Source organism: Ziziphus jujuba, chromosome 7 (genome assembly GCF_031755915.1).
Source record: "Ziziphus jujuba cultivar Dongzao chromosome 7, ASM3175591v1".
NCBI classification, from domain to species: Eukaryota; Viridiplantae; Streptophyta; class Magnoliopsida; order Rosales; family Rhamnaceae; genus Ziziphus; species Ziziphus jujuba.
Window position 1 is genome coordinate 1,334,849 of NC_083385.1, and position 21,520 is coordinate 1,356,368.

General features: G+C 34.5%; 5 protein-coding genes across 6 annotated transcripts; 3 read left to right on the forward strand and 2 right to left on the reverse strand.

Moving 5' to 3' along the window:
• Positions 1 to 1,990: 1,990 nt before the first annotated feature.
• Positions 1,991 to 4,209, reverse strand: LOC132804520 (uncharacterized). Its single transcript, XM_060819085.1, has 3 exons — positions 4,064 to 4,209; positions 3,118 to 3,266; positions 1,991 to 2,273 (listed from the first exon to the last, which is right to left on the reverse strand). Exons 1-3 carry the CDS (start codon positions 4,161 to 4,163, stop codon positions 2,196 to 2,198), a joined length of 327 nt encoding a protein of 108 aa, XP_060675068.1. The 5' UTR covers positions 4,164 to 4,209; the 3' UTR covers positions 1,991 to 2,195.
• Positions 4,210 to 6,153: 1,944 nt separating this feature from the next.
• LOC107424041 (F-box protein At5g49610) lies at positions 6,154 to 7,329 on the forward strand. Its single transcript, XM_016033731.4, has one exon. It carries the CDS (start codon positions 6,154 to 6,156, stop codon positions 7,327 to 7,329), a length of 1,176 nt encoding a protein of 391 aa, XP_015889217.3.
• Positions 7,330 to 12,701: 5,372 nt separating this feature from the next.
• LOC112488769 (mechanosensitive ion channel protein 10) lies at positions 12,702 to 16,399 on the forward strand. Of its 2 annotated transcripts, XM_025076519.3 has the most exons (6): positions 12,702 to 14,756; positions 14,839 to 14,962; positions 15,127 to 15,420; positions 15,496 to 15,698; positions 15,786 to 16,085; positions 16,267 to 16,399. In XM_025076519.3, exons 1-5 carry the CDS (start codon positions 13,300 to 13,302, stop codon positions 16,057 to 16,059), a joined length of 2,352 nt encoding a protein of 783 aa, XP_024932287.1. In that variant the 5' UTR covers positions 12,702 to 13,299; the 3' UTR covers positions 16,060 to 16,085; positions 16,267 to 16,399. The 2 variants fall into 2 exon arrangements, with proteins under 2 accessions (XP_024932287.1, XP_024932286.1); XM_025076518.3 differs by having other exon boundaries at positions 15,786 to 16,399.
• Positions 16,400 to 17,050: 651 nt separating this feature from the next.
• LOC107424040 (uncharacterized) lies at positions 17,051 to 17,719 on the forward strand. The gene has a single exon (XM_025076520.3). The coding sequence runs from the start codon at positions 17,192 to 17,194 to the stop codon at positions 17,558 to 17,560; it is 369 nt and encodes a 122-aa protein (XP_024932288.1). The 5' UTR covers positions 17,051 to 17,191; the 3' UTR covers positions 17,561 to 17,719.
• A 385-nt stretch (positions 17,720 to 18,104) lies between these two features.
• On the reverse strand, positions 18,105 to 21,147 carry LOC107409151 (replication protein A 70 kDa DNA-binding subunit A). Its single transcript, XM_016016590.4, has 2 exons — positions 20,634 to 21,147; positions 18,105 to 20,075 (listed from the first exon to the last, which is right to left on the reverse strand). Exons 1-2 carry the CDS (start codon positions 21,083 to 21,085, stop codon positions 18,464 to 18,466), a joined length of 2,064 nt encoding a protein of 687 aa, XP_015872076.2. The 5' UTR covers positions 21,086 to 21,147; the 3' UTR covers positions 18,105 to 18,463.
• Between the last annotated feature and the right edge of the window lie 373 nt (positions 21,148 to 21,520).

Genomic DNA, 21,520 nt, shown 5'->3' on the forward strand with positions numbered 1-21,520 from the left:
AATGAAAAAACATGCTAAACATGGATTCTATAATTGTACTAAGGAGAGAAAATCAAAAAATTTCATAAAAGTGTATCAAAGTTTGCAAAAAATTGATGACTGTTCACCCTCGGGAAATTACCGATGAAACTGTCGGGAAACTACAAATGCCCTCTGGAAAAATTGTAATTGCTGAATTACAATATGTAATTTAATAATGCTGAAGCACTAAAGTAAAGTATACTAAGTTGTCTAAATGATACCTGATGCTTTTGTTGGTCAATAACAGAACTAAGCATCTTCCTTAACGCTGCCATCTCTTTATTTAATTCATCAACTTTTGCCTCCAAGCAAGCAAGCTAATCAATATCAATATCCAAAACATAAGTCAACATATATTAGTACAACATATGAAATACAAATTTGCGTGCAAGTAACAATTGCATACCCTGAAATTAGAATCTGGAGGGCCACTAGAATGCTCCCCAGCTTTGGACGCATCTTTAGCTCTAACATCTTTAGCGCCAACTATTGGTGCTACAATTGGAGGTGACATGTATCATCACCCAATATCAACCTGATTGCGATGGCTGTTACCATTATCTTCTGCTTTGTGATAATTTTACAAGGTAAAGATACCTCTGCTTATTGGGGTTATGTCTCTTGTTTTAGGGTAACTTTACAAGGTGAAGATAACTGTATTGGTATATTTGTTTTCTAACTTTCAGGTATCTTGGGTTCTCGTGTATGATGTGATGCAGTTTCCTGTGTTCATCTTCAAAATTGTAAAACCATATGGATTCATGTACGATTTGCCCATCGATCTTTTTCCTTTATTTTTGTTGTATTCTTTTATAATTACTCCAGTGGGCAATATGAATTCATCTTTCGATCAGGCTGTATGGGGAACCAATCTCATACATATTGTCACCACACGTAGCACTGGCAGGCATGAATTAGCAACCAAATGTTCTGTCATCCTTTTGTGTATCTGTTCATGAGTATGACCTGTTTCAAGTACTTTCTCCTATGTTTTTTGTTCGCAAGCTTGAGAATAGTTTTCATGTTATAATCTTTGTGACTACACGATACATTGTAATAGGCTTTTTATGAATTCGGGAACTTGCTCCAGATGTGATTGCAGTGTAAACGAACTACAAACCAGGGAGCAATGTAGTGGTTTTCGATGGCATGAAGCAAGTTTTGTACCCATAACAACCCATCTGGACCTTGCTCCTCTCTACCCACGTATGTTTTCTCTATACCGGTCGAGTTCTCATATAAACTGTCTGCAGCTATTGCTAACATGGATTTTGTGAGTTCTAACCAGAAGTTACCTTATGTTTTATCTTATAGGTACCTCTATTGGGTCCATTGTAGAATTTGTATACATCAGAAGATATGATGAGAATGTTGAAGTGCCTAAGACTCCAAGCATGTACATCAGTTGTCACTGGCATTATGGCAGTCTTTAAAACCAATTGTGTATTTAGCCAACTCCATTCAGTTGGAGTTTTGAGGCCGATTAAGTTTGAAGATACTATGCCTATGTTGCTTCTTAGTTTACTATATGATTTTCGCTTTTATTTTATAGATGAAAGCAACTTGTTTGGCTTTGAGCATGATAAGGAGCTCTGAATTCTTCCATTTATCTTAGACATAAGGTCTCGAGTTCGACTACCATTTAGATGAGTATTATGTTTCGAGACACAAACAGAGAGAGCTGAATTTGGCTTACAGAACAGAGTACTAAGTTTGAGGTTGTAACGAGTTTTTAAAGAGCTATTTCTTCATGTAGCAGAAACAGCATAATACAATAACGGAGAATTCTATTGCATAGTCTATGCCTCTGCCACTACTGTAAACATTATTGCTGGATGAATATTCATTACTAATTCAACTTCTTACTTGTTTTTTAAACTAAGTTGAACTAATTAAAACTCATTTATCCTATTATTTGGTTATCCGGGATAAAGTTGATAATTAAACAAATTAATTTGAACCAGAAGGATATCAAAATAATTCGAAACTTCACAATGATAATGGGCTTATCAAGGCATTGTGAACGTTGAACACCAGATGACATCAAATTCTGCATGTTTCCTACATCACTCTGCAATGACATCTTTACTAAGAAACAAAAGTAAAACCTGCATAGTTCCACCTGTAATGTGACATTTGATACATTCTCAATAAGCAAGCTAGTCCTAAACTAGTTAGGATTTCATTGGTACCGCTCGAGGCCTCCATAGTCCCAGCCTATACTTGTGGGCGTGTGTCAATATCAGCTTCCTCTGAAAAACAAAAATCATATTCAGATATAAGTAATCTAATCTCTTCAAACCATCAAATGAAGCTAAGTCCCAAAGAACTTAATCCTAAAGAAAACCGCAACTTTCATTACGCCTTTCACCAACAAATTTAACAAGTAGCAGAACAAAAAATATATGCACTACTTTTAACTCTTTCTTCTTAGATAGAGAAATGAAGAAGAAGACAAGGCCTACAGTATTTCAGAAGCAAAAGTCAGTACAACAAGACAAGAAAATATTACATCACTTAGGGAAGAAGCCTAAACTCATTTGAGTCAGTATTTAGAAAGTTTATATCATTACCAAATATAAAGCAACACATACTCCGGCACTGCATTTCAATTTTGGTAAACATATTCGTTAAATAACATCTTTTCTTTCTACCAGTATGATATAAATGACAGCTCTCAAAGCAATTCTGCATGCTGTCTTCCTGAAACATTTTCACTTTTGCCCAGTAAAACAAAAATATTTGCAACCATTGGAACAGAACAAAGAACAAAACTCCAGAACTAGGATGATTTCAAGTTGCAGTGCCATTGCCAAACTAAAAGATAAATTAACCATTCCCGGATAGTCAGAGTTTCCTTTAAGCATCCCTAAACTTTCTTCGTTAGAAGAGTTTAAGAAACCATAAACATAAATTAATCACCCTACTTTTCATGAAATCTTTCACTTAGATTTAAGCAAGCAATCTATAACCAAATTTTCTGATCTGCAATACTATCAGATGTATTGACGGATATACTGAAAGAATTATAATATACCCAAAAGGCAGAGGGCTTCAAGTATGTGCATATATAGTAGATAAAGATTTAGGAAATACCTGTTTGCAAGGGATGCCAAGTTTCTTCAGCCTGAGCGTCCGAGTGACAAGCAGTTTTTGGAAGTCGCCCACCTCGGTTTCAAGCTTAGCCGCATGGGATTCCACCCCTTTGCCTATTCCATTTAAAAATTCTGGAATTCCAACTTTCACTGCAACAAAAGCAACAACTTTAGATCTCCTACTGACTATAACACTTTCACAGTAATCTAATCTAATTCTAACAAATTTTATTTCATATAAACTTTCATGCTCAAGTACATCACTCATCAGGAAGCATGAATCTTGCTCACTTGAGCCAACATAAAACATGATTTGTAGGATTAATTCCCAGTCACTAAAAGTAAAATCACCGAAACAGAGAACATCAAATTCTGCTTTTCTTCATCTTTATCAGTCATTTAGCAACCAGACAAGAGTGAACACGGTTTTTCAATGCTATAATAACGTTGAAACAAAAACCATGTTTCTTTTTCCAACTTAAAGAGTTATTCAGCATTCAGTAATCAGCTTGGTATAGATAAGTTTCTCAAATAATGATAAATAAATTATAAACCAATATTTCCTTTTCCTTTATTCCCCATCTTTCTCACCAACCAAACAATGCGGGAAACTAAGCATAATCAACCTTATTCATCATTTTTTCCTTTATGTTTCCTATCTGTGAATCTATTAACTTCAATACCAGCCAAGTTTCTCACTCTGTAAATCCTGGATTTACACATAAAATTCAATTTTACCCATTTCGATTCTAACTCAGCAGCCAAAAACAGCTACTTGGATCTCTCTTTCTATCGACAATTTTTTTACAAAGTTCAAATCACAAAATTCACAAGAACCCAGAAAAATTTTCTTCTTTATCAATTCTCTTTTCTTGCTCTGGGAACCGAACAGAAAGTAAGAAAATCTTTTTATGGGTTACTAAACCCAGGACAAAAAAATCACTAACCTGCATAAGGGGATGGCTTGGAGAAGAATCTAGCGAACCCAGTTGGTGAAAGGGGTTGAGAAATTGGGCTCCCCTTGAAGAGCATTTGCCTCCATGCCATCTTCTTCAATCTTCACCTTTCTCTGCGCTACATCACACAGTACCGCGCCGGCGGCTGACTGAAAAGCCGCGATCTCCACAAAATGGTCTCGATGATACGGCCTCTGGTTCTCACGCCATGGGTTTTTGCGCTCACCAAGTGTTTTTTTTTTATATATTTTAAAATAAATAAAAGGATATGTAAGTAATTGTTTTTTGTTTGAGGGTTATAAAGGATATTAAGGGGTAGATAAAAAAGAAATGAATTGAGGGGGCAAAATTCATGAAACTCGGTCTTATGGGGGTATTGGGCCAAATTCCCCTAAAATTACTCAGGGAAGCCCATAACTTCGAATCGGTTTTGACCTTCTGAGATAGGTCCTCCCAACATAAAACTTTCATTTCCCTCTACTTCCACTAGAACACCAATGGTCCAATTCGAAACAGAGAAGATGGACCATTTCCAGCATTTATTCCCGAACAAGGCCAATCCTCCTTTGGAATTCTTCGTTTCAACAGAAAAAAGAATTATCGAACGTTAATTTTCTACCAATCTTTTCCATTTGCTCCTTATTAGATTTTGTTTCGCATAGGAAAGACCGTTGGGGGAGTAATTTCTAACAAGGCCTTGCAAGCCTATGACTGTCGAGGCCTTCCCCAAGGCTCGACAGTTCCAGGTAATGACATTCATTGAGGGGGGGATGAGGGCTGGTATGGCCCGCTTCCTCAGCCATTAGATTGTCCTTCTTAATGCTATCATGAGAATCCTCCAACATAGAAACCCCTACTCTATCATGCGAAATCAAGCCTCTGGCCAAATTTTTTAAGCGTAATTTTGAAGAGGGAATACAGGGAGAACATGTCATCCCAGATTTCAACTCCTCTGTTTGAGGGTGTCTTCTCAAATCGTTACAAGAATTTGGCTGAATGCCTACTCGAGCAATGGCCATACCTGGGGTGGGGAGGGGTCCAAGGTTGTCCTCATCGTGGCCCACGCATAAATCTGTGGGAGGCTCAGCCCAATTTCCTAAAGTCACTCCAGCACTTTCAATCTCGAGTTCCCCCTCAGAGCATGACCTTTGGACTTCGGAAGAGAGAGCCACTCCTGCACTTTTAAACCCGTAACCTCCCTCGTAGTGCGTCCTTTGGGCCTAAGGTGGGTTCTCTTCCACCCCTCCCAAATTGGGCCACTTGGATGGGCCTTTTGGTCCAATTGTTACATATTAATATGCATGTATATATATATATATATTAATATATATGCATATATATATATATATATATTAAGTAATTTTTTTAAGTCATGAATTCATGATATTATATTAAGTAATTTAGACATTATTTCCAGATTCTAACTGTTACTTATTCATTTATAAAAAATAAAAAAAATTGTCTCTATCCGCTTGATATTTGATATTATCCGAAATTGTTGCAAATAGATCCGTATATAAATATTATAGTTTTGCATGCACCTATTATTCCTGCATTATTGTATATATAGAGGGATATATATGCAATCATGCTGTTAGCGATTTCAGTTGCACACATAAATCATGAGTGCAACAACTGAAAATTCATGACTTTAATTTAGATTTTGGCGAACCAAGAAAATATTTTATATATATATATATATATATATATATAAAAGAGTTTAATTAGGATTTTTTATTTATTTATTTCGTTATATTAATTTTGGAAAGTTAATAGACTATGTTTGAATGGACATTCCTTCTAAACATGATAGAGCAAGCTAGGAAGAGCTTTCTTATTAATTGTATAGAGATTAATTTCCCTTTTCCTATCCACTTCCAATTACTTATGACATAAGATACTTTGATATTTCCTAAACAGAATTGAATTAAAATTGTTTCTTTGTCCCCAAGTTTCTAAATATATATACAACACACACACACACACACACACACACACACAAACACACATCTTTTCTAGGTCGATCGTCACCGATTCGTCAGCGGGTCACTTTTTTCTGCTCTCTTTAGCTTTCTTTAGATATGGACGATTCAATAGTTGTTGGTCATCCTCCTGATGATATAATATTTCAGATTTTAAGCCGAACTTCACTGAAAACCCTGGGTCGTTGCAGATTGTTGAATAAAGAATGGTACGAAACCACTTACGACTCAAACTTCACTCAGCACTTTTTCAAAAGAATAGATAAAGTCATCTCCGGCTTCTTCATTCAAGACTTGAAGCACCCTCAAGGCTATTTCTCAAGCTTTCTTCCCATTGAAGAAGAAGCAGCAAAACAGGACGATGTTGATGAAAATACCAAACTGTCCCTCTCGTTCTTACCTCCTGCAGGAGCTGGTTCTGTGAAGATTCTAGCCGCTGCCAGAACACAGGGAATAATTCTTCTGTGCGACTACAACTACATGAGGTATTATGTTTGCAAGCCCGCTACTAAACAATGGAGAACCATACCCAGTCCAAACACTCGCCGTTTCTCCACCAAAGCTATTGCTATCGTGGTGTTGGGGTCCCATCGCGATGGTTTGCGATTCAAGATTGTTCGGTTCTCTTCCGACGTAAACCGTACTTACGTGGTCAGGTGCGAGATTTTCGATTCGGAAAATTGGGCATGGAAGAGGCTCAATTGTATAAGGCTGCCTGATGATGCCTTTTTGCTTTCAAAACCACCTGCCGTGTCAGTTCGCGGTAAACTCTATTGGCTAATCTCAAAGAAACAAATATTTGTCTTCGATTTGGAGACGGAGAGTTGGGGAATCTTTGCAGCGCCGAAGGCCGCTTATGAGAATGAGTATTGTTACGACGAGACTCAGCTTGTGGAATACCAAGGGCGGTTAGGATTGATTTTCATGGGAAATAAAGAGTGCATACAATTGTGGGTGTTGGAGGATTATAATCAGAATCGTCATCATCATCATCATCATCATCATCATAATCATCATCATGTTGTATGGAGGAAAAGAAGCGAAATTAACATTGAAGAGGTTAACCAAGTGGAACCTGTCTCTTCTCCTGTTGGTTTCTGCAATGCTGATGTTTTAGTCATGAAAGGATTCTTCAGAATGATATTTTACAAGTTCCAAAACAATAACAATCATCCCATCATTTCCAAAGTGGTTCGCTTGGACTATCCCTTTACGGATGCTAGACAAGTTTTCTTTTTCCAATCAGATTTTGAACCTGTTAAATTCAGGAACTAATTTATTAGTTAAACTAGTTCATATATAACTTTAATTTTCATCGCTTTTGCTTTCACTGTGTAATTTGATTCTATTGTCTTTTCTATATATGTTAATTTTTTACCACACTAGTCACTCATTATCTTTTATATATATATATATATATATATATGATTTCAGTTTGATCAATATTTCAATATCTTTATATGTATATATTTATGATTTGGTTGGTTCAGTTTCTTGGCTTTTACTGATTTTCTCTTACATGTAATATTGAGTTATTGACTATTTTCAATAGACCTATACATAAGTTGCGTTAATAGCCCCATATATGTTGAGGTTTGTTCTCCAATTAAACTCAAAATTCATTCTGGCGGGCGTAGTGTGCATTTTATATACACGCCGCTCAAGTACTGTATACATTCATAGAGAAGTTTCCTCCAATCTGTATGCATATTATTATTATTATTATTTTTATAATAAAATTTGAATTTCAATGGGGATTAAATATTTTGGAAATTAAAGACTGACATTTTCTTCTAACTCGAGGAAACAGCATCATGTCTTTGATTAAACCCACTGTTTATTTTTTAAGGAATTAAGTTGTAATGAATATAGTTAAAGATAAAATCAGATGGATTTAAGATCATTTATTTTTACATAGTTGATTCATAAAATTTTTTAACATGTAATAAAAATAATAATAAAAAAATTAACATATTAAATTGGAATAAATGTATTTTAGTACTGTTTATAATCATAAATGTTTCAATTAAACTTTTTTAAATCAATTTTGACATTTTCATATTTTTTATTTGAAAAATTATTTCAATATGGTCCAACTGCGTTAAATTTAACGGATTCCATGAAATTGGGACCATATGCACCTCATGTAACCCCTCAAAACTCATTTTTTATAATTTTTTAAATTTTATTTGTTTATTTGGTAAGAGTAAAAGAAAAAACACTTTAGTACCCTCTAAAATCATTGAACTTCATTTTTAGTCTCTAAAATCAATTTTTTCATATTGATAAAGAATATTAGATGTTTAATAAAATTTAAGAGCTAAAAAACTTTTAAGAACACGACAAAAATATCATATAGTAAAAAAAAATTTGACAATCTCAAAAAAATATCAGATATTTAAAAAAACCTAAGAGTAAAAAAATAAAAAAAAACAAATAGTGCAAAAAAATTGAAAGTATAATAAAAAAAATCATATATTCAAAAAATTTCAAGAGCTTAAAAAAAGTATTAGATATTCAAACAATTTTGAAAGCCAAAAAAATTACCAGTTCATTAAAAAATAATCCAAGTGTTTGAAATAATACCAGATATTTCAAATATATATATATATATATATATATATATCGAGAACCCAAAATAAAATAAAATAGATGTTAAAAAAAAATCTAAAAGTTTGGAAAAAAAATTAGATGGTAAAAAAATATTAGATGTTTGAACAATTGATACTTTTATTAGACTCTCGAATCTTTTTTTTTAATATCTAGTATTTTTTTTTTATCATACTTTCAATTTTTCTTTTTGACATTTAGTATTTTTTTGGACTCTCAGATTTTTTTTGAGCATTTGGTATTTTTTGATGCTGTCAAATTTTTTTTTTTACTATTTTGTATTTTTATCGTGTTTTCAAAAATTTTTTAGCATCTAATTTGTTTAAGCTTTTAGATTTTGTTAAACATATAATATATATATATATATATATTTAATCAATATGAGAAAATCGATTTTCATGACCCAAAATGATGTTCGGTGATTTTAAAGGGTATTAAATGTTTTTTTTTTCTTTTACTCCTACAAAATAAACAAATGAAATTTAAAAAATAATTTTTAGAGATCACATGAAATGCATATAACTCCAATTTGTCGAAATCTGTTATAATATAATTGGACCATATTAAAATAATTTTTCAAATATAAAATATGAATATGTCAAAATTGATTTTAAAATGTTCAATTGAAAATTTTATAATTATAAAGGACATCGAAATGTATTTATCCCTCTTAAATTATATCAATCCATTTTTATTTTAGAAATAGTTGATCCACAATTTTTTTTTTTTTTTTTTCACATAGCTCATAGCTGTCCCTTTCTCACCAAACTTTCAAAACTAGGAGCAAAAAGACTGCTTTGATTTATCCATCTGCATCATGCAGACATTCTCCATATTACGTTCATATCTGGAATTAATTATTTAGAGCCAAACAAAAAAAAAAAAAAAACAAATAGCAAGTAAATAACAATCAAACAGAATAAAAATTATATTTGCAAAAGCATGGAACCCTTTTTTTTTTTTTTTTTTTTTGAAGTTTTAAAGTAATTTAGAGCAAGGCCACCGTATTCGGTGAGTCAAAGTCTACGGGGATCCCGGTATATGGCTCAAAAGAAATGATATTTATGAAAGTCTTGAGTCAAAATTTTCTCTATGAATGGTCGAAAGAATATTTTATTTTTTTGTTTTGCCAAGAAATAATCGCTTCTTTTTTGGTAACTCGAACTACTTTTTTGGCAAAACAAATTTGAAAACAATAATGGAATCTTGGGATGATTTTGAATAGACTCTCTCTCTCTCTCTCTCTCTACATTTTTTTCATCATCAATAATTTGGAATAGACTTATTTCGCATGTACGGTGGTAGCTTATCTGTTTTAAATTTCAAAAGTCTAATTTTGAATTAGATCATATTTTGCATAGTTTATATTTTTGCTTCTTCATAAGCACTTTCTAAATAAATTATTTTACATTAGTTTTGATTAAAAATATTTTTAAAAACAATAAATATTTTTTAAAAATTATTCATGCATTTTCAAAATCAACTTTTAAAGTTATTTTTGCCTTCTTAGAAACCATGTCAAACACAACTTTATTTATTTATTTTTTTTAATGAACCCAAATTGCATAGATATATATATATATATATATATATTAAAATCACAACACGAGGAAAGCAAGATAATAATGCAATTTGGTAGACCTCATTTTTTTATTTTGGGTCAACGTGCTTTAAATGGTTTTTGAATATGCTAGTCCAAGCCTGATTAATCTACCAATTTTAAACTTAAAACATAAACTTGCATTAAAGTCTCTCTTTCAAAAATGATAATAATGATAAAACGTGCTACTTAAGTTTCATAATTTACGAGCCATTTTTCACTCCAATAAATAGGAAAGCAGAAGCTTAGTCGAACATGGAAATTCCAATATCAACTAATATATGATGCAATATATACCACCTAATTTTTTACCCAAAAAATTTATATATACCACCTTATTAAATTAAAAGTTTCTTGTGCATTAATATTCATAATTTTTAGAAGCTAATTATATATATATCTAAATATAATTTGCTGGTTTTCGTTACGTAAAAGTTCGATTAATTATAATTTTCTTAAGTTATTGGTGACGGATAATGCAAATTAAAATATTTTTATTGGTGATAGGTATTCGTATTGAAAGTACGCCTTTACAGTTACAGGGGTGGCTTCGAGAGGAGGTGGGCAGGGCCCCCAAAGCCCATATTATACATACATATATATATATATATATATATAATTTCCCCCTCACCGCCACCTGAAAAAAATAAAAAAATAAAAAGTAATATATTGATCCTTTAAATTTAATGTAATCCTTATAAATTATATATTTATGATAAAGTTAATGTAAAATATCATATTTGATATTTCATAATAAACAGATTATAAATTTTGTAATTTTATATGGAATATTTATATATCAAAATTTTGATAATTCATTTCGACTGTCAAATTTGCAATTAACATTATATTTTTATTTTAAAAAAAATTTAAAATCTTTTTTTTTCATCTATTCTTTTTTTAATTTGCTATTAACATTAAATGTTTATTTGAATTAAGTTTGTAATATAATTTTCTTAAATAAATACTTCTAACTTATTATGTGTAATTAGTTTAGAATTTAAGATTTAAAGTTGACCTTTTGGAGGGCTTGCAGGAGCAACTTAAGTATCGAAGCCATTATGTTTTTTATTTCCAACTCTATGAAAAAAAAAAAAAACAAAAAAGGAAAAAAAAAAGTGTGGAGTACAATCTCCGTCATATACTATAATATTTTTCTTCTCTCTACTTAATATGTCCCAAATTTGTTCCATTTTCACTTTAAAAAAAAATAGTAATATTGGGTAACTCCCTCTCACAACATTTTTGGATTCGACCTTGCACCTCTAAACTTAGAATTTTAACTGGATGAAAATTCTCCATTTCCCAAGTTGTAATTAAAAAAAAAAAAAAAAGACGGAAAAAATCATATGCTAGATCTTCACATTAGACACCCAATTAAAAATATAATATAAACGTGACTCCAATCTGTAAAAGATAACAATTTGAATAACAAACACGTGCAATGATGTTGGTGACAGCTGATATCGTGCAAGACATTGGTTTATATGCAAAATGTTTTCTTTAATGAATTGGTTTTTTTTTTTTTTTAAATTAAAAGAAAATATCTAAAAAAGTAGAGTGTATTTGGTGACTAAAATTGAAGTATAATAGCTAACATCTAATTTTTTAAAATATATTACCTTAATTTCAACTACAATTATTGTTATCAAAATTCGTTAGCTACTGGCCTTTCAAAGTTGCTATGAAAACAGTTTTTTGGGGCAAAAAGTTGTACTTCAATGGCTCTTTTTCAATAGTTCTAAACAAGTTTCAAAACGTAATTTTTCCAATCTTAGGTTTTTTGGAAACAGAAAGCTGAGTTAAAACTTTCTTCTCTCAACCTGAAAATTGTCACAATTATGATGGACCTTTTTGTACTTAATTAATTCAAACATTTATTTGTTCATGGATATAAACAATCCATGAATATATATAATTGCTTCTTTTTTTTCTTTTTTCTTTTTTTTAAATAGACCAACCACCTTCTGCGAGCGAGAAATGGTCTCCAGCTCAAGCTCCCCGCTATTTCAATTACAAAAAATGAAGGACCTAGGGGGACAGCTGACATAATTCGGCCATTTTATGGTTTTTTCGTAAATCCGCTTATATTTTCACGACTTTTCCTTGTTTTATCTTCAACCTTCTCTACCTAAGGAAAAAAAAAATATATATATATATATATGTATATATATGTATATATATTCTTATGTTTTCCTTAAAAAATACATCGATGTTTAGTCCATTTCTTCACGTGTCTCTAATAATTATAGGAAAAAGTAAAATGATTTAAAAAAAAAAAAAAAAAAGAAGCTGCATAATAATTCAATATTAAAGTTGATATGATTATAATATTAGTAAAAAAATATTATGATCAAGAAAAGTACAATTTGTTCGGTGAAACGCTTTGCTGCTTGCTATATATTTAAATAATCAAACCCGGGAGGCAAAAGCGGCAACTCATACTTTCCTCCTTTGTTTCTCTCTCTCTCTCTCTCTCTCTCTATCTCGCTCTCTTGGAGTCAACAATTCATAGGGGTTGAATACAGAGCCAAGTTTCAGCTCTCTGAGCTTAAAGTTTCACGATTATCTCCAACTCTAATTCCCAGAAATTCTAATTTCTATTGGGAATTATTTTTGTTGTAAAAGCAAAAGAGTTTGCTTATTTTGTTAAAACAGATTCCAAAAAGCTGTTTTTCTTGTTTTTAGAAACCAATAAATAAACGTGTCCTTTAATTCCTTTTATGTTCTGCTAGTCTCGAACAAGATTCTGAATATCTACCAAGATTCTGAATCTCACAACTCTGTCGGATTTAGTGGATTGTTGTAATCAAACTGCAACGATTTCTCTACTCTTTTAATTTCCTAAACAAACAGAGCATTATACTCTACCTGTTTTATTTAATTTCCTACGTTTTTTCCCCGGAAAGTTTGTAAATTTTCCCGGAAAAACTCAAAGCCACGGAAGCTTTTGCTGATCTTATGGTGTAACTGACTTGTTTGATCATTTGCTACAGTATTTAAAAAAAAAATAGAAAGAAAAGAAAGGAGAGACAATGGAGGGCGGGAAAAGCGTGGCCGAAAATAAAGTAAGAAACGAAGTTATTCTTCAGATTTCGGGAACCGAAGAAACTTTCGGTGCGGCAAAAGAAACTCTAGGAGGCTCTTCTTCGGCATCACAGGCTTTTTCTCCGAATTCCCAAATTGGGTCTTCACCAAATGCAGCCAAATATTCGAACATTGAGCTAAAAGAGCTTCAGAGTCTAAGATGCAGAGTCGAAACGACCACTTCTGAATCTGCTTCTCCAGAGATTTCAATTGCAAAGCCGAGCCCCACTGTGAGTAAGCCTCCGAAGATCCCAACCGAGCCCCTTTCTCGACGAGCAACGCTGTCGAGGTCGGCGTTCTCCAAACCCAAGTCCAGATTGGTGGAGCCACCAGGGCCCACCGATGCAAATTTGGCTGAAGAGAAGGCCCGCATAAAGTCCAACAGGAACTCATCCTTTGGAAGTTCGCCTAAACTCAATGTCACAACTCCCGGAGAAACTCTCAAATCAGGCCCCATAACCCCTAGAACCCCTTTGATTGGAACTCCAGGAGGTGAAGAAGATGATGATGATGATGTCTATAAGACTGCAAATCTTAAAGTGAGTGAGAGGTACAGAAAGAAGGTGAAATTGTTGGCCTTGATTGAATGGTTTTCATTTGTGTTCATTATTGCTTTTTTAATTGCTAGCTTAACTGTCAACAGATTGGTAGACAAAATGATTTGGGGTTTGGAAATATGGAAATGGTGTGTGCTGGTTTTGGTAATAATCTGCGGTAGATTAGTAACCGAGTGGTTGATTAATGTTTTGGTTTTTCTGATTGAGATGAATTTTTTCCTGAAGAAGAAGGTTTTGTATTTTGTTTATGGGTTGAAGAGAAGTGTGCAGATTTTCATTTGGTTAGGTTTGGTACTTTTGGCATGGGGTTTGTTGATCAATCGTGGAGTGAAGAGGTCTAAGGACACTACCAAGGTTCTTAATTATGTTACAAGGGCTCTAGCTTCTTGTTTAATAGGAGCAGCCATTTGGTTGGCCAAGACTTTGTTGTTGAAAATAGTAGCTTCTAACTTCCAGGCCACCAGGTTCTTTGATCGGATTCAAGAATCAATCTTTCATCAGTATATTTTGAGGACCCTATCTGGGCCTCCATTGATGGAGATGGCAGAGAGGGTGGGGAGCACAGCGAGTACAGGACAATTGAGTTTTAGAAATTTCAAGGAAAAAGATGAGAACAAACAGGCAGGAAAAGAAGAGGTCATTGATATTGAGAAGCTCAAAAAGATGAAGCAAGAGAAAGTTTCTGCTTGGACAATGAAAGGTTTAATCAGCGTGATAAATAGTTCTGGATTGACTACACTTGTTGATGATGATGAGGACGAGCCGAAGGATGAGCAGATCACAAGTGAATGGGAAGCAAAAGCTGCAGCTTATCGGATTTTCCAGAATGTCGCCAAGCCTCATAGCAAGTGAGAAATCTGCCTTTTTTCCAAAATTTATAGAATTTTCTCAAGGTTGCACATTTATCTGACTTGTCTGTTAATGGATTAGGTACATTGATGAAGATGACCTTTTGCGCTTTATGAGAAAGGAAGAGGTGGACCTTGTGCTTCCTCTGTTTGAAGGAGCGGTCGAAACTGGAAAGATCAAGAGAAAATCTTTAAAGAACTGGCTGGTAAGTTCTTTATCAAATACCTTTTCATCTTTGCTTCATAATTTCAAATAACCAACTTTTCCTACTTTCTTATTTTCCTTGGTTCCACTTAAATCTACACAATTTGGAGTAGTTATGTCTTGAATATTTACCTAATTCTTGTACGTTCATTTTTGGTTTTTCAGGTGAATGTTTACCTTGAACGCAAATCGCTGGCCCATTCTTTGAATGATACCAAAACAGCCATTGACGAGCTGAATAGGCTTGTCTCGATGATTGTAATTGTTGTGATCATTGTTGTGTGGTTAATCTTGATGGGATTTTTGACAACACAAATACTTGTCTTCATTTCATCCCAGCTTTTATTGGTGGCGTTCATGTTTGGCAACACTGCTAAAACTGTGTTTGAAGCCATCATATTTGTATTTGTGATGCACCCATTCGATGTGGGGGATCGTTGTGTTATCGATGGAGTACAGGTAAAAATCTCTGGTCATGAAGATACATTTTCTCATATTTAAGTCAACCTTGCTTATATCTTGATGCCTTTGCAGATGATTGTTGAAGAGATGAACATATTAAATACGGTCTTCTTGAGATATGACAACGAGAAAATTTTTTATCCGAACACTGTTCTGGCAACAAAACCCATCAGCAACTTCTTCAGGAGCCCAGAAATGAGCGATTCTGTTGAATTTGCGATTGATGTCTCTACCTCAATTGAGACTGTTGGAGCCCTAAAATCAAGAATAAAAGGGTATGTTGAATTCATTGTCTTGTGTTCACTATATTTTAGAAAGATGAGTAATTAAACTTTCGGAAAAAAAAAAAAAAAAATATTCAGGTATTTGGAGAGCAAGCCTCAACACTGGCGTCCTGGTCATAGTGTGGTGGTAAAGGAGATTGAAGATGTGAACAAGATGAAAATGGCTCTCTATATTACACATACTATAAATTTTCAGAACTATGGTGATAAGACCAACCGCAGGTCCGAACTAGTATTAGAGATGAAGAAAATATTTGAAGATCTTCATATTAAATATCACCTGCTTCCTCAAGAAGTACATGTCAGCTATGTGGGTTCGGCAGCTTCAGAATTTCCACCGGCAACGAGCTGATCTCCTTCTCTCCTGCAAATCTGCATGTATGTAACTTCAATATTCTCAGAAGCAATTGGCTCAGCTTTCAAATTTATGATATTAACTTTCATTTTGTACTCCTTTATGGGTTATTGCCTGTTAAGGAACTTTTTCTACAATTTTAACAACGTTAACAAACCTCATTGTTCCTATTTGAACTTTGTTGTTAAATTGACTGCACCGCAGGGATGCAAATGCAGGAGATGCCCAAAATGTAAAAGAAAAGAAAAGGGTAGGATGTGTTGTATATCATTCTTGGAATATTTGCAGTTCTTTGTAAATTTTGGATAAACAACTTTGCGTTTTATGTTCAAAGGAATGGATAGAGCCACAAATATTTTTGCGATGATTGGCCACTGGCAAGAGAATGTGAGAGATCGATAATATTGATTTTTTTCCTAAATTTTTTATATTGTTTATCCCGAGTAAGTTCTTCTGTCTGAAAGTTTAAACTGTTCCATTTTTCATTTTTTGTTTCCATTTGAGAAACCCAATTTTATATTTTTCAATTCCATCTTTAAAAACCAAGAAGAAAGCTACCATCTTCTCATATCGGTTTTTGCCCAAAAACAAATTGCGGGATTAATTGCTTGAAAAGCCGAAGATACCTAAACCATGCACCCGTGAGTTGTGATATGTTAACCAGTTCAACCGGCAAATTCATCGCCAGCCCAAAATGATATTTATGGACTTCCTGGACATTACTTGAGCCCACGTAAGTAACCCAATGGATGGGGCATCGACCCAAAAAACCACATGAAAAGGCCTGAAAAGACCCTCTCAAGTCTCTAAGAGAAGTGGCAACTTGGAGAAGGCTTCAGAATTTCAAACTTGATGAGGATTGGACCAATAAGATAACCTTATCTGCCAATCCGAATGGAGAGGCCGCCACGTGGGACAGAGATAAAATGACAGGGTCATCAAAGATCTAGAATTTCCACCTCTCGTTAGGCGACTCTTCCCCGGCCTCTATCTAAGACCACTAATCCCCACTCAAAAACACCCATCCTAACACTACCCCTTCACTTTTAGCATCAAAATCTCCATACCAAACTGAGAAGGTTTCCGCATAGTTGTTAGAAGTTTGAAGTTAAAAAAGAAAAAAATATATATGGCGACAACTTCTGCGGTTTCAATGGCTATGCCACTGACTAATGCCACCCAAAGGAGGGTACCAAGCTCAGAGGCTTTCCTTAAGCCACTGCCAGTGAAGCCCTCAAAGGCTTTGGCAGTATCAAAATCATCAAGTGGGAGGCTTCAAGTGAGGGCTTCTCTCAAGGAGAAGGCTGTGACGGGACTCACAGCAGCTGCTTTGACAGCTTCCATGGTGATTCCTCAGGTGGCCGAGGCAGCTGATTCCGGGGTTACTCCATCTCTCAAAAACTTCTTGCTCAGCATTGTGGCTGGTGGAGTTGTAGCGGTTGCCATTGTTGGTGCTGTGATTGGCGTATCCAACTTCGACCCCGTTAAGAGGACCTGAGTGATGGAATTCTTGATCCTTAGATTGATGAATTCTTCATTTTTCATGTTCTTCATGTATCTCTTCGCTTTTTTTAAGTAATGGTCCTCTATGTTATCTTTTGTTGTGTAATATGATACTCTTTCAGCTATAATTTCGAGGAAACTGTGAATTCTGAAATTTGATCTGATTTCTATTTTATGCACATCTAAACAGCACGTGGATCCTATAACCTTTTTTTTTTTTTTTTTTATAAAGTAATATTAAAAACAAATTTTATCGATATTATGGGGAATCCATAACCCCAATCAGAATTAAGATTGCGACAAAGACAGATTAGTTAAAACAAACGGTAGCAAAAACACCCATATAGGCCAGAGCCGTAACCTTTCCCAGGCTCTTGGCTGTGATCAAGAACAAAAATCTTGCCTACATTGAAACTCAACATGCATGAAAATGCCAGTGTTGATGAGTGAGTAATGACCCATTCTATTTCTCCATTTAAGATAGTTCTAAGCTTTGAAAATGCCGCATCAGAGCAACTCATTTCAAACTAAGAAGCGCCTGGAAGAAATTAAGTAGTAAATTCCGCATTGTGAAATTTGCAACTCTGAATAATTCTGCTATATGAAGTGTAAGGAGTTAAAGGGTTCACGATTTCAAAGAATAATACAAAGACAGAACAGGTACAATCACCAGAAAAATCGAAGCCCTGGGAAAACAATTCCTCTGAACTCAATTTGGCAATGTGTAGAAACAACGGCAAGTGGCAACTAAACCTAGGTTTACAAGGCAAAATACAAATATAGTCTTTTTGAGAATGGCTCCTAAGAAAGTCAGTGTTAGCTTGTCTGCTTGAAGTTCAGTCATCTCTGAATCAAGCTACTGCATATTAACCATTTATTTTGTTTTGGCATTATTTGTTTACCTAAAGAACTTTGAAATCAAATCAAGAGTATATCTGCTTTCTGAAGAATAATTCACCTTATCAGCCTTAACCACAGTGACTTTTACCCTCTGCTCATCGCCATACATCTCCTCTTTTATTTTGAGCCTGAAAAGAAATTGATTGAAAATCCTAGTTCGAATTATGTCTCCAAATCTGGCATCATCCTGCTCTTCATACTTCAACATATACAATTCCTTTGCTGAGCAACCCAAAATCTCTTCCCCGGTTTCCTGAAAAGCTGTCACCCAAGTCAATCCTGTATGGTCTTGAATTTGGGCTTGAAGAAGATATCTGTAATCACACTCCACAAATTCTTGATTGCATCTGTCACATTGCCATCTTCTATTTGGTGACCTTGTCACCTTTTTATTACACTGCCTATCTCCAATCGTCAATGGGCAAGCTGTGTAACAGAAAGTATCTGTTTTGATGAAGGTTATAGTTGCCTTTACAGTGACCCAGTCTGGCTTGTCTGATCTTCCAAGACCTTCATCTTTGATTTGAGAAACTGTTTTGCGTATCTCATTCTTTTGTCCTCCGGGAATTACATCTCTGGAAATGGAGAACGAAGCAGTATTCTTGCCCCCAGAATCAAACCATTCCCTCAAGCTAAGAGCCTCAGGAAAATCTGGATTTATAAACAGTTGTGTTGCCGAAATTGTACCTATTGATTTCCCACTGAAGTCATTAATCTTCCCAGCTTTGACAGCTAAAACGGGACAAAATCCACCATCAAACATCTCTTGCAGCCTCTGACCTTCCCTGTTGCAGAAATCCCCCCAAAGGGTTAACTCAACACTCTTACCAGACCAATCCTTCAGACTCAGAATTCTTCTCTGAGTTTCCATTCCATTCTTTCTCAAGATAGGAACTGAAGGGTTCACAGATATCACAATACCAATAACATCGAGAATTGAATTATTATCAGCATTTTCAATTTCGCTGATAGGTCTAAAGGAAAACTGCTGTCTAGGTATAGAACCATCTTCATCAGGGCAAAGATCAACGGTTGAAGTTGCCTCTAGAAATATCTCCCATTCATTCTTCAGATGGTTGAAGTTCTTCTGAGCAGGTTTTAAACTTCCCTTTGAAATCATGTAAACTTTACCAACCTCAATAACATCATAAAAACGGTCAACAACAGCATTGAAACAGGTTACCCTTATTTCTCCTCCATCAGAGTCAAGGAGGTCAAAGGAGAAGACCTTGCCATCTCCTCGAGCATTATTATACCGACGGAGATCCCCTTTCGCAGTTACTCTTGCCTTGATAGCCCACCTGCCCTGATAAGGATTCAGTGCAGCTATAGGAATAATCCTTGCCGGTGCCTCGTTCTTCAAGATAGGGCCACGACTTCGGTAATTAGGAGGTGGTTGGTAAGGAGGTTGAACAGTAGCTGGGAAATTCTGCTGATCGGAGACAGTATTTTGAGCTCTCAAATGATTATTGTTTACTCTGGCTGACTGTTGTAAACTACCATTAGGTACAGTCCTCTGAGCTGTTGAATCAGACTCAACAAACATCTTTGGATTCCCAATTATATCACAGTCCAGCATAATAGTTTCCATGCTTAGCACTACAATAATCCTGCACAAAGAGTACTTACCTCAAAATTTCATTCCAAACTTCAAATTCAATAAAATCAAAAACAGATTACTCAGAGAAGCCATCCAGCTTTGGACCATCCTTTTTCAAATATGTAATTTATTAAAATAATGAGAACATCACAAATCTCTTATTTATTTGGATTTGAGCACAAGCTCAAACAACAAAGTTACTTTTCTATTTCAGCAATTGCATTGGACTCTAAAACATCTTAAAACTATAAATTTATATGTAAAATGATTCATCCGGACACCTAAAGCTTCCACAAAACGTTTCCAGCAATCTCATATGTTAACAAATTAATCAATGCCGATCTTCTAACATATTGTTACCGCATTCACTTCACTTCACGTCCTTATCAAACCAAATATTAGAAAAACAAGAAAGAAGAAGCAGATCACAAATAAACTCCTATCACAAACACGCTATGAAATGAAAAATTAAAGAATATGGAAAAACGATATGCCGCTAATGAGAAACAAAAAGAATAATCTGGAATTATGATATTATGAAGGATTAAAGAGAGTAAGAGCGACTGACTTGCGGTTTTGGACAGGGCTGCAGATGTACTCGATGAGCTGAATGACGGAGCCTTTCTTGACACGGCCGGTCTTGACTCGGTCGTTGAGCTGAGTAGCGAGCATCGCGTGCTGAGTTGAGACGGCGTCGGAGAGCAAGAACCGGTACCTTTCCTGCGAGTTCCCGATGAGCTTGATATCGAGGACCTGCACGAGCGGCTTCGAGTTCACATCTCCGGCGGTGATGGTCGAGATCGCGTTCGGTGTGAGATGCACCGGCATTATCTGAGCTCCACACACAAACCCTAAGCAAACGGTGGCGTAGGAGATGGTGGTGATGCCGTTGAGGTAAATATGAGATTCAATTGAGGTCGAATTAGGAATTCTCTCTCTCTCTCTCTCACAGTTTCTCAGAGGTTTAGAGAGAGGCAGAGAAATGGTAGATTTGGAGGTTGATATTGGCGCGGACCACATTAAGAAGGAGATAACCGACTGCGAAAGAGGGGATTTGATTTTCCCACCCACGGATCGCTGCACGTGCGAATAATTGAAATTATTATAATGTATTATACATATATATATATATATATATTTTTTTTTTTTTGTATGAAATAAAATATTAAAGTTACTATTATAGGCCTTTCGTAATTACTCCCCTTCTTTTGTTTTTGTTTTTAGTATTCTATTTGTATCAATATAGATTAGTATTTATTTTAATTGCCTAGAATTTTTTTTTTTTTTTAACGAAGTTTACAATTTAATTCAAATAAATAGTTAACATGGAATTATAAATAATATGTATCCATATATATATATATATATATATGTGGTGTTTAATTTACCCTTTTTTTCATATTTTCTTTTCCCATCCTTGTCATATAAGAACGTTATCTTCAAAATTACAACTAG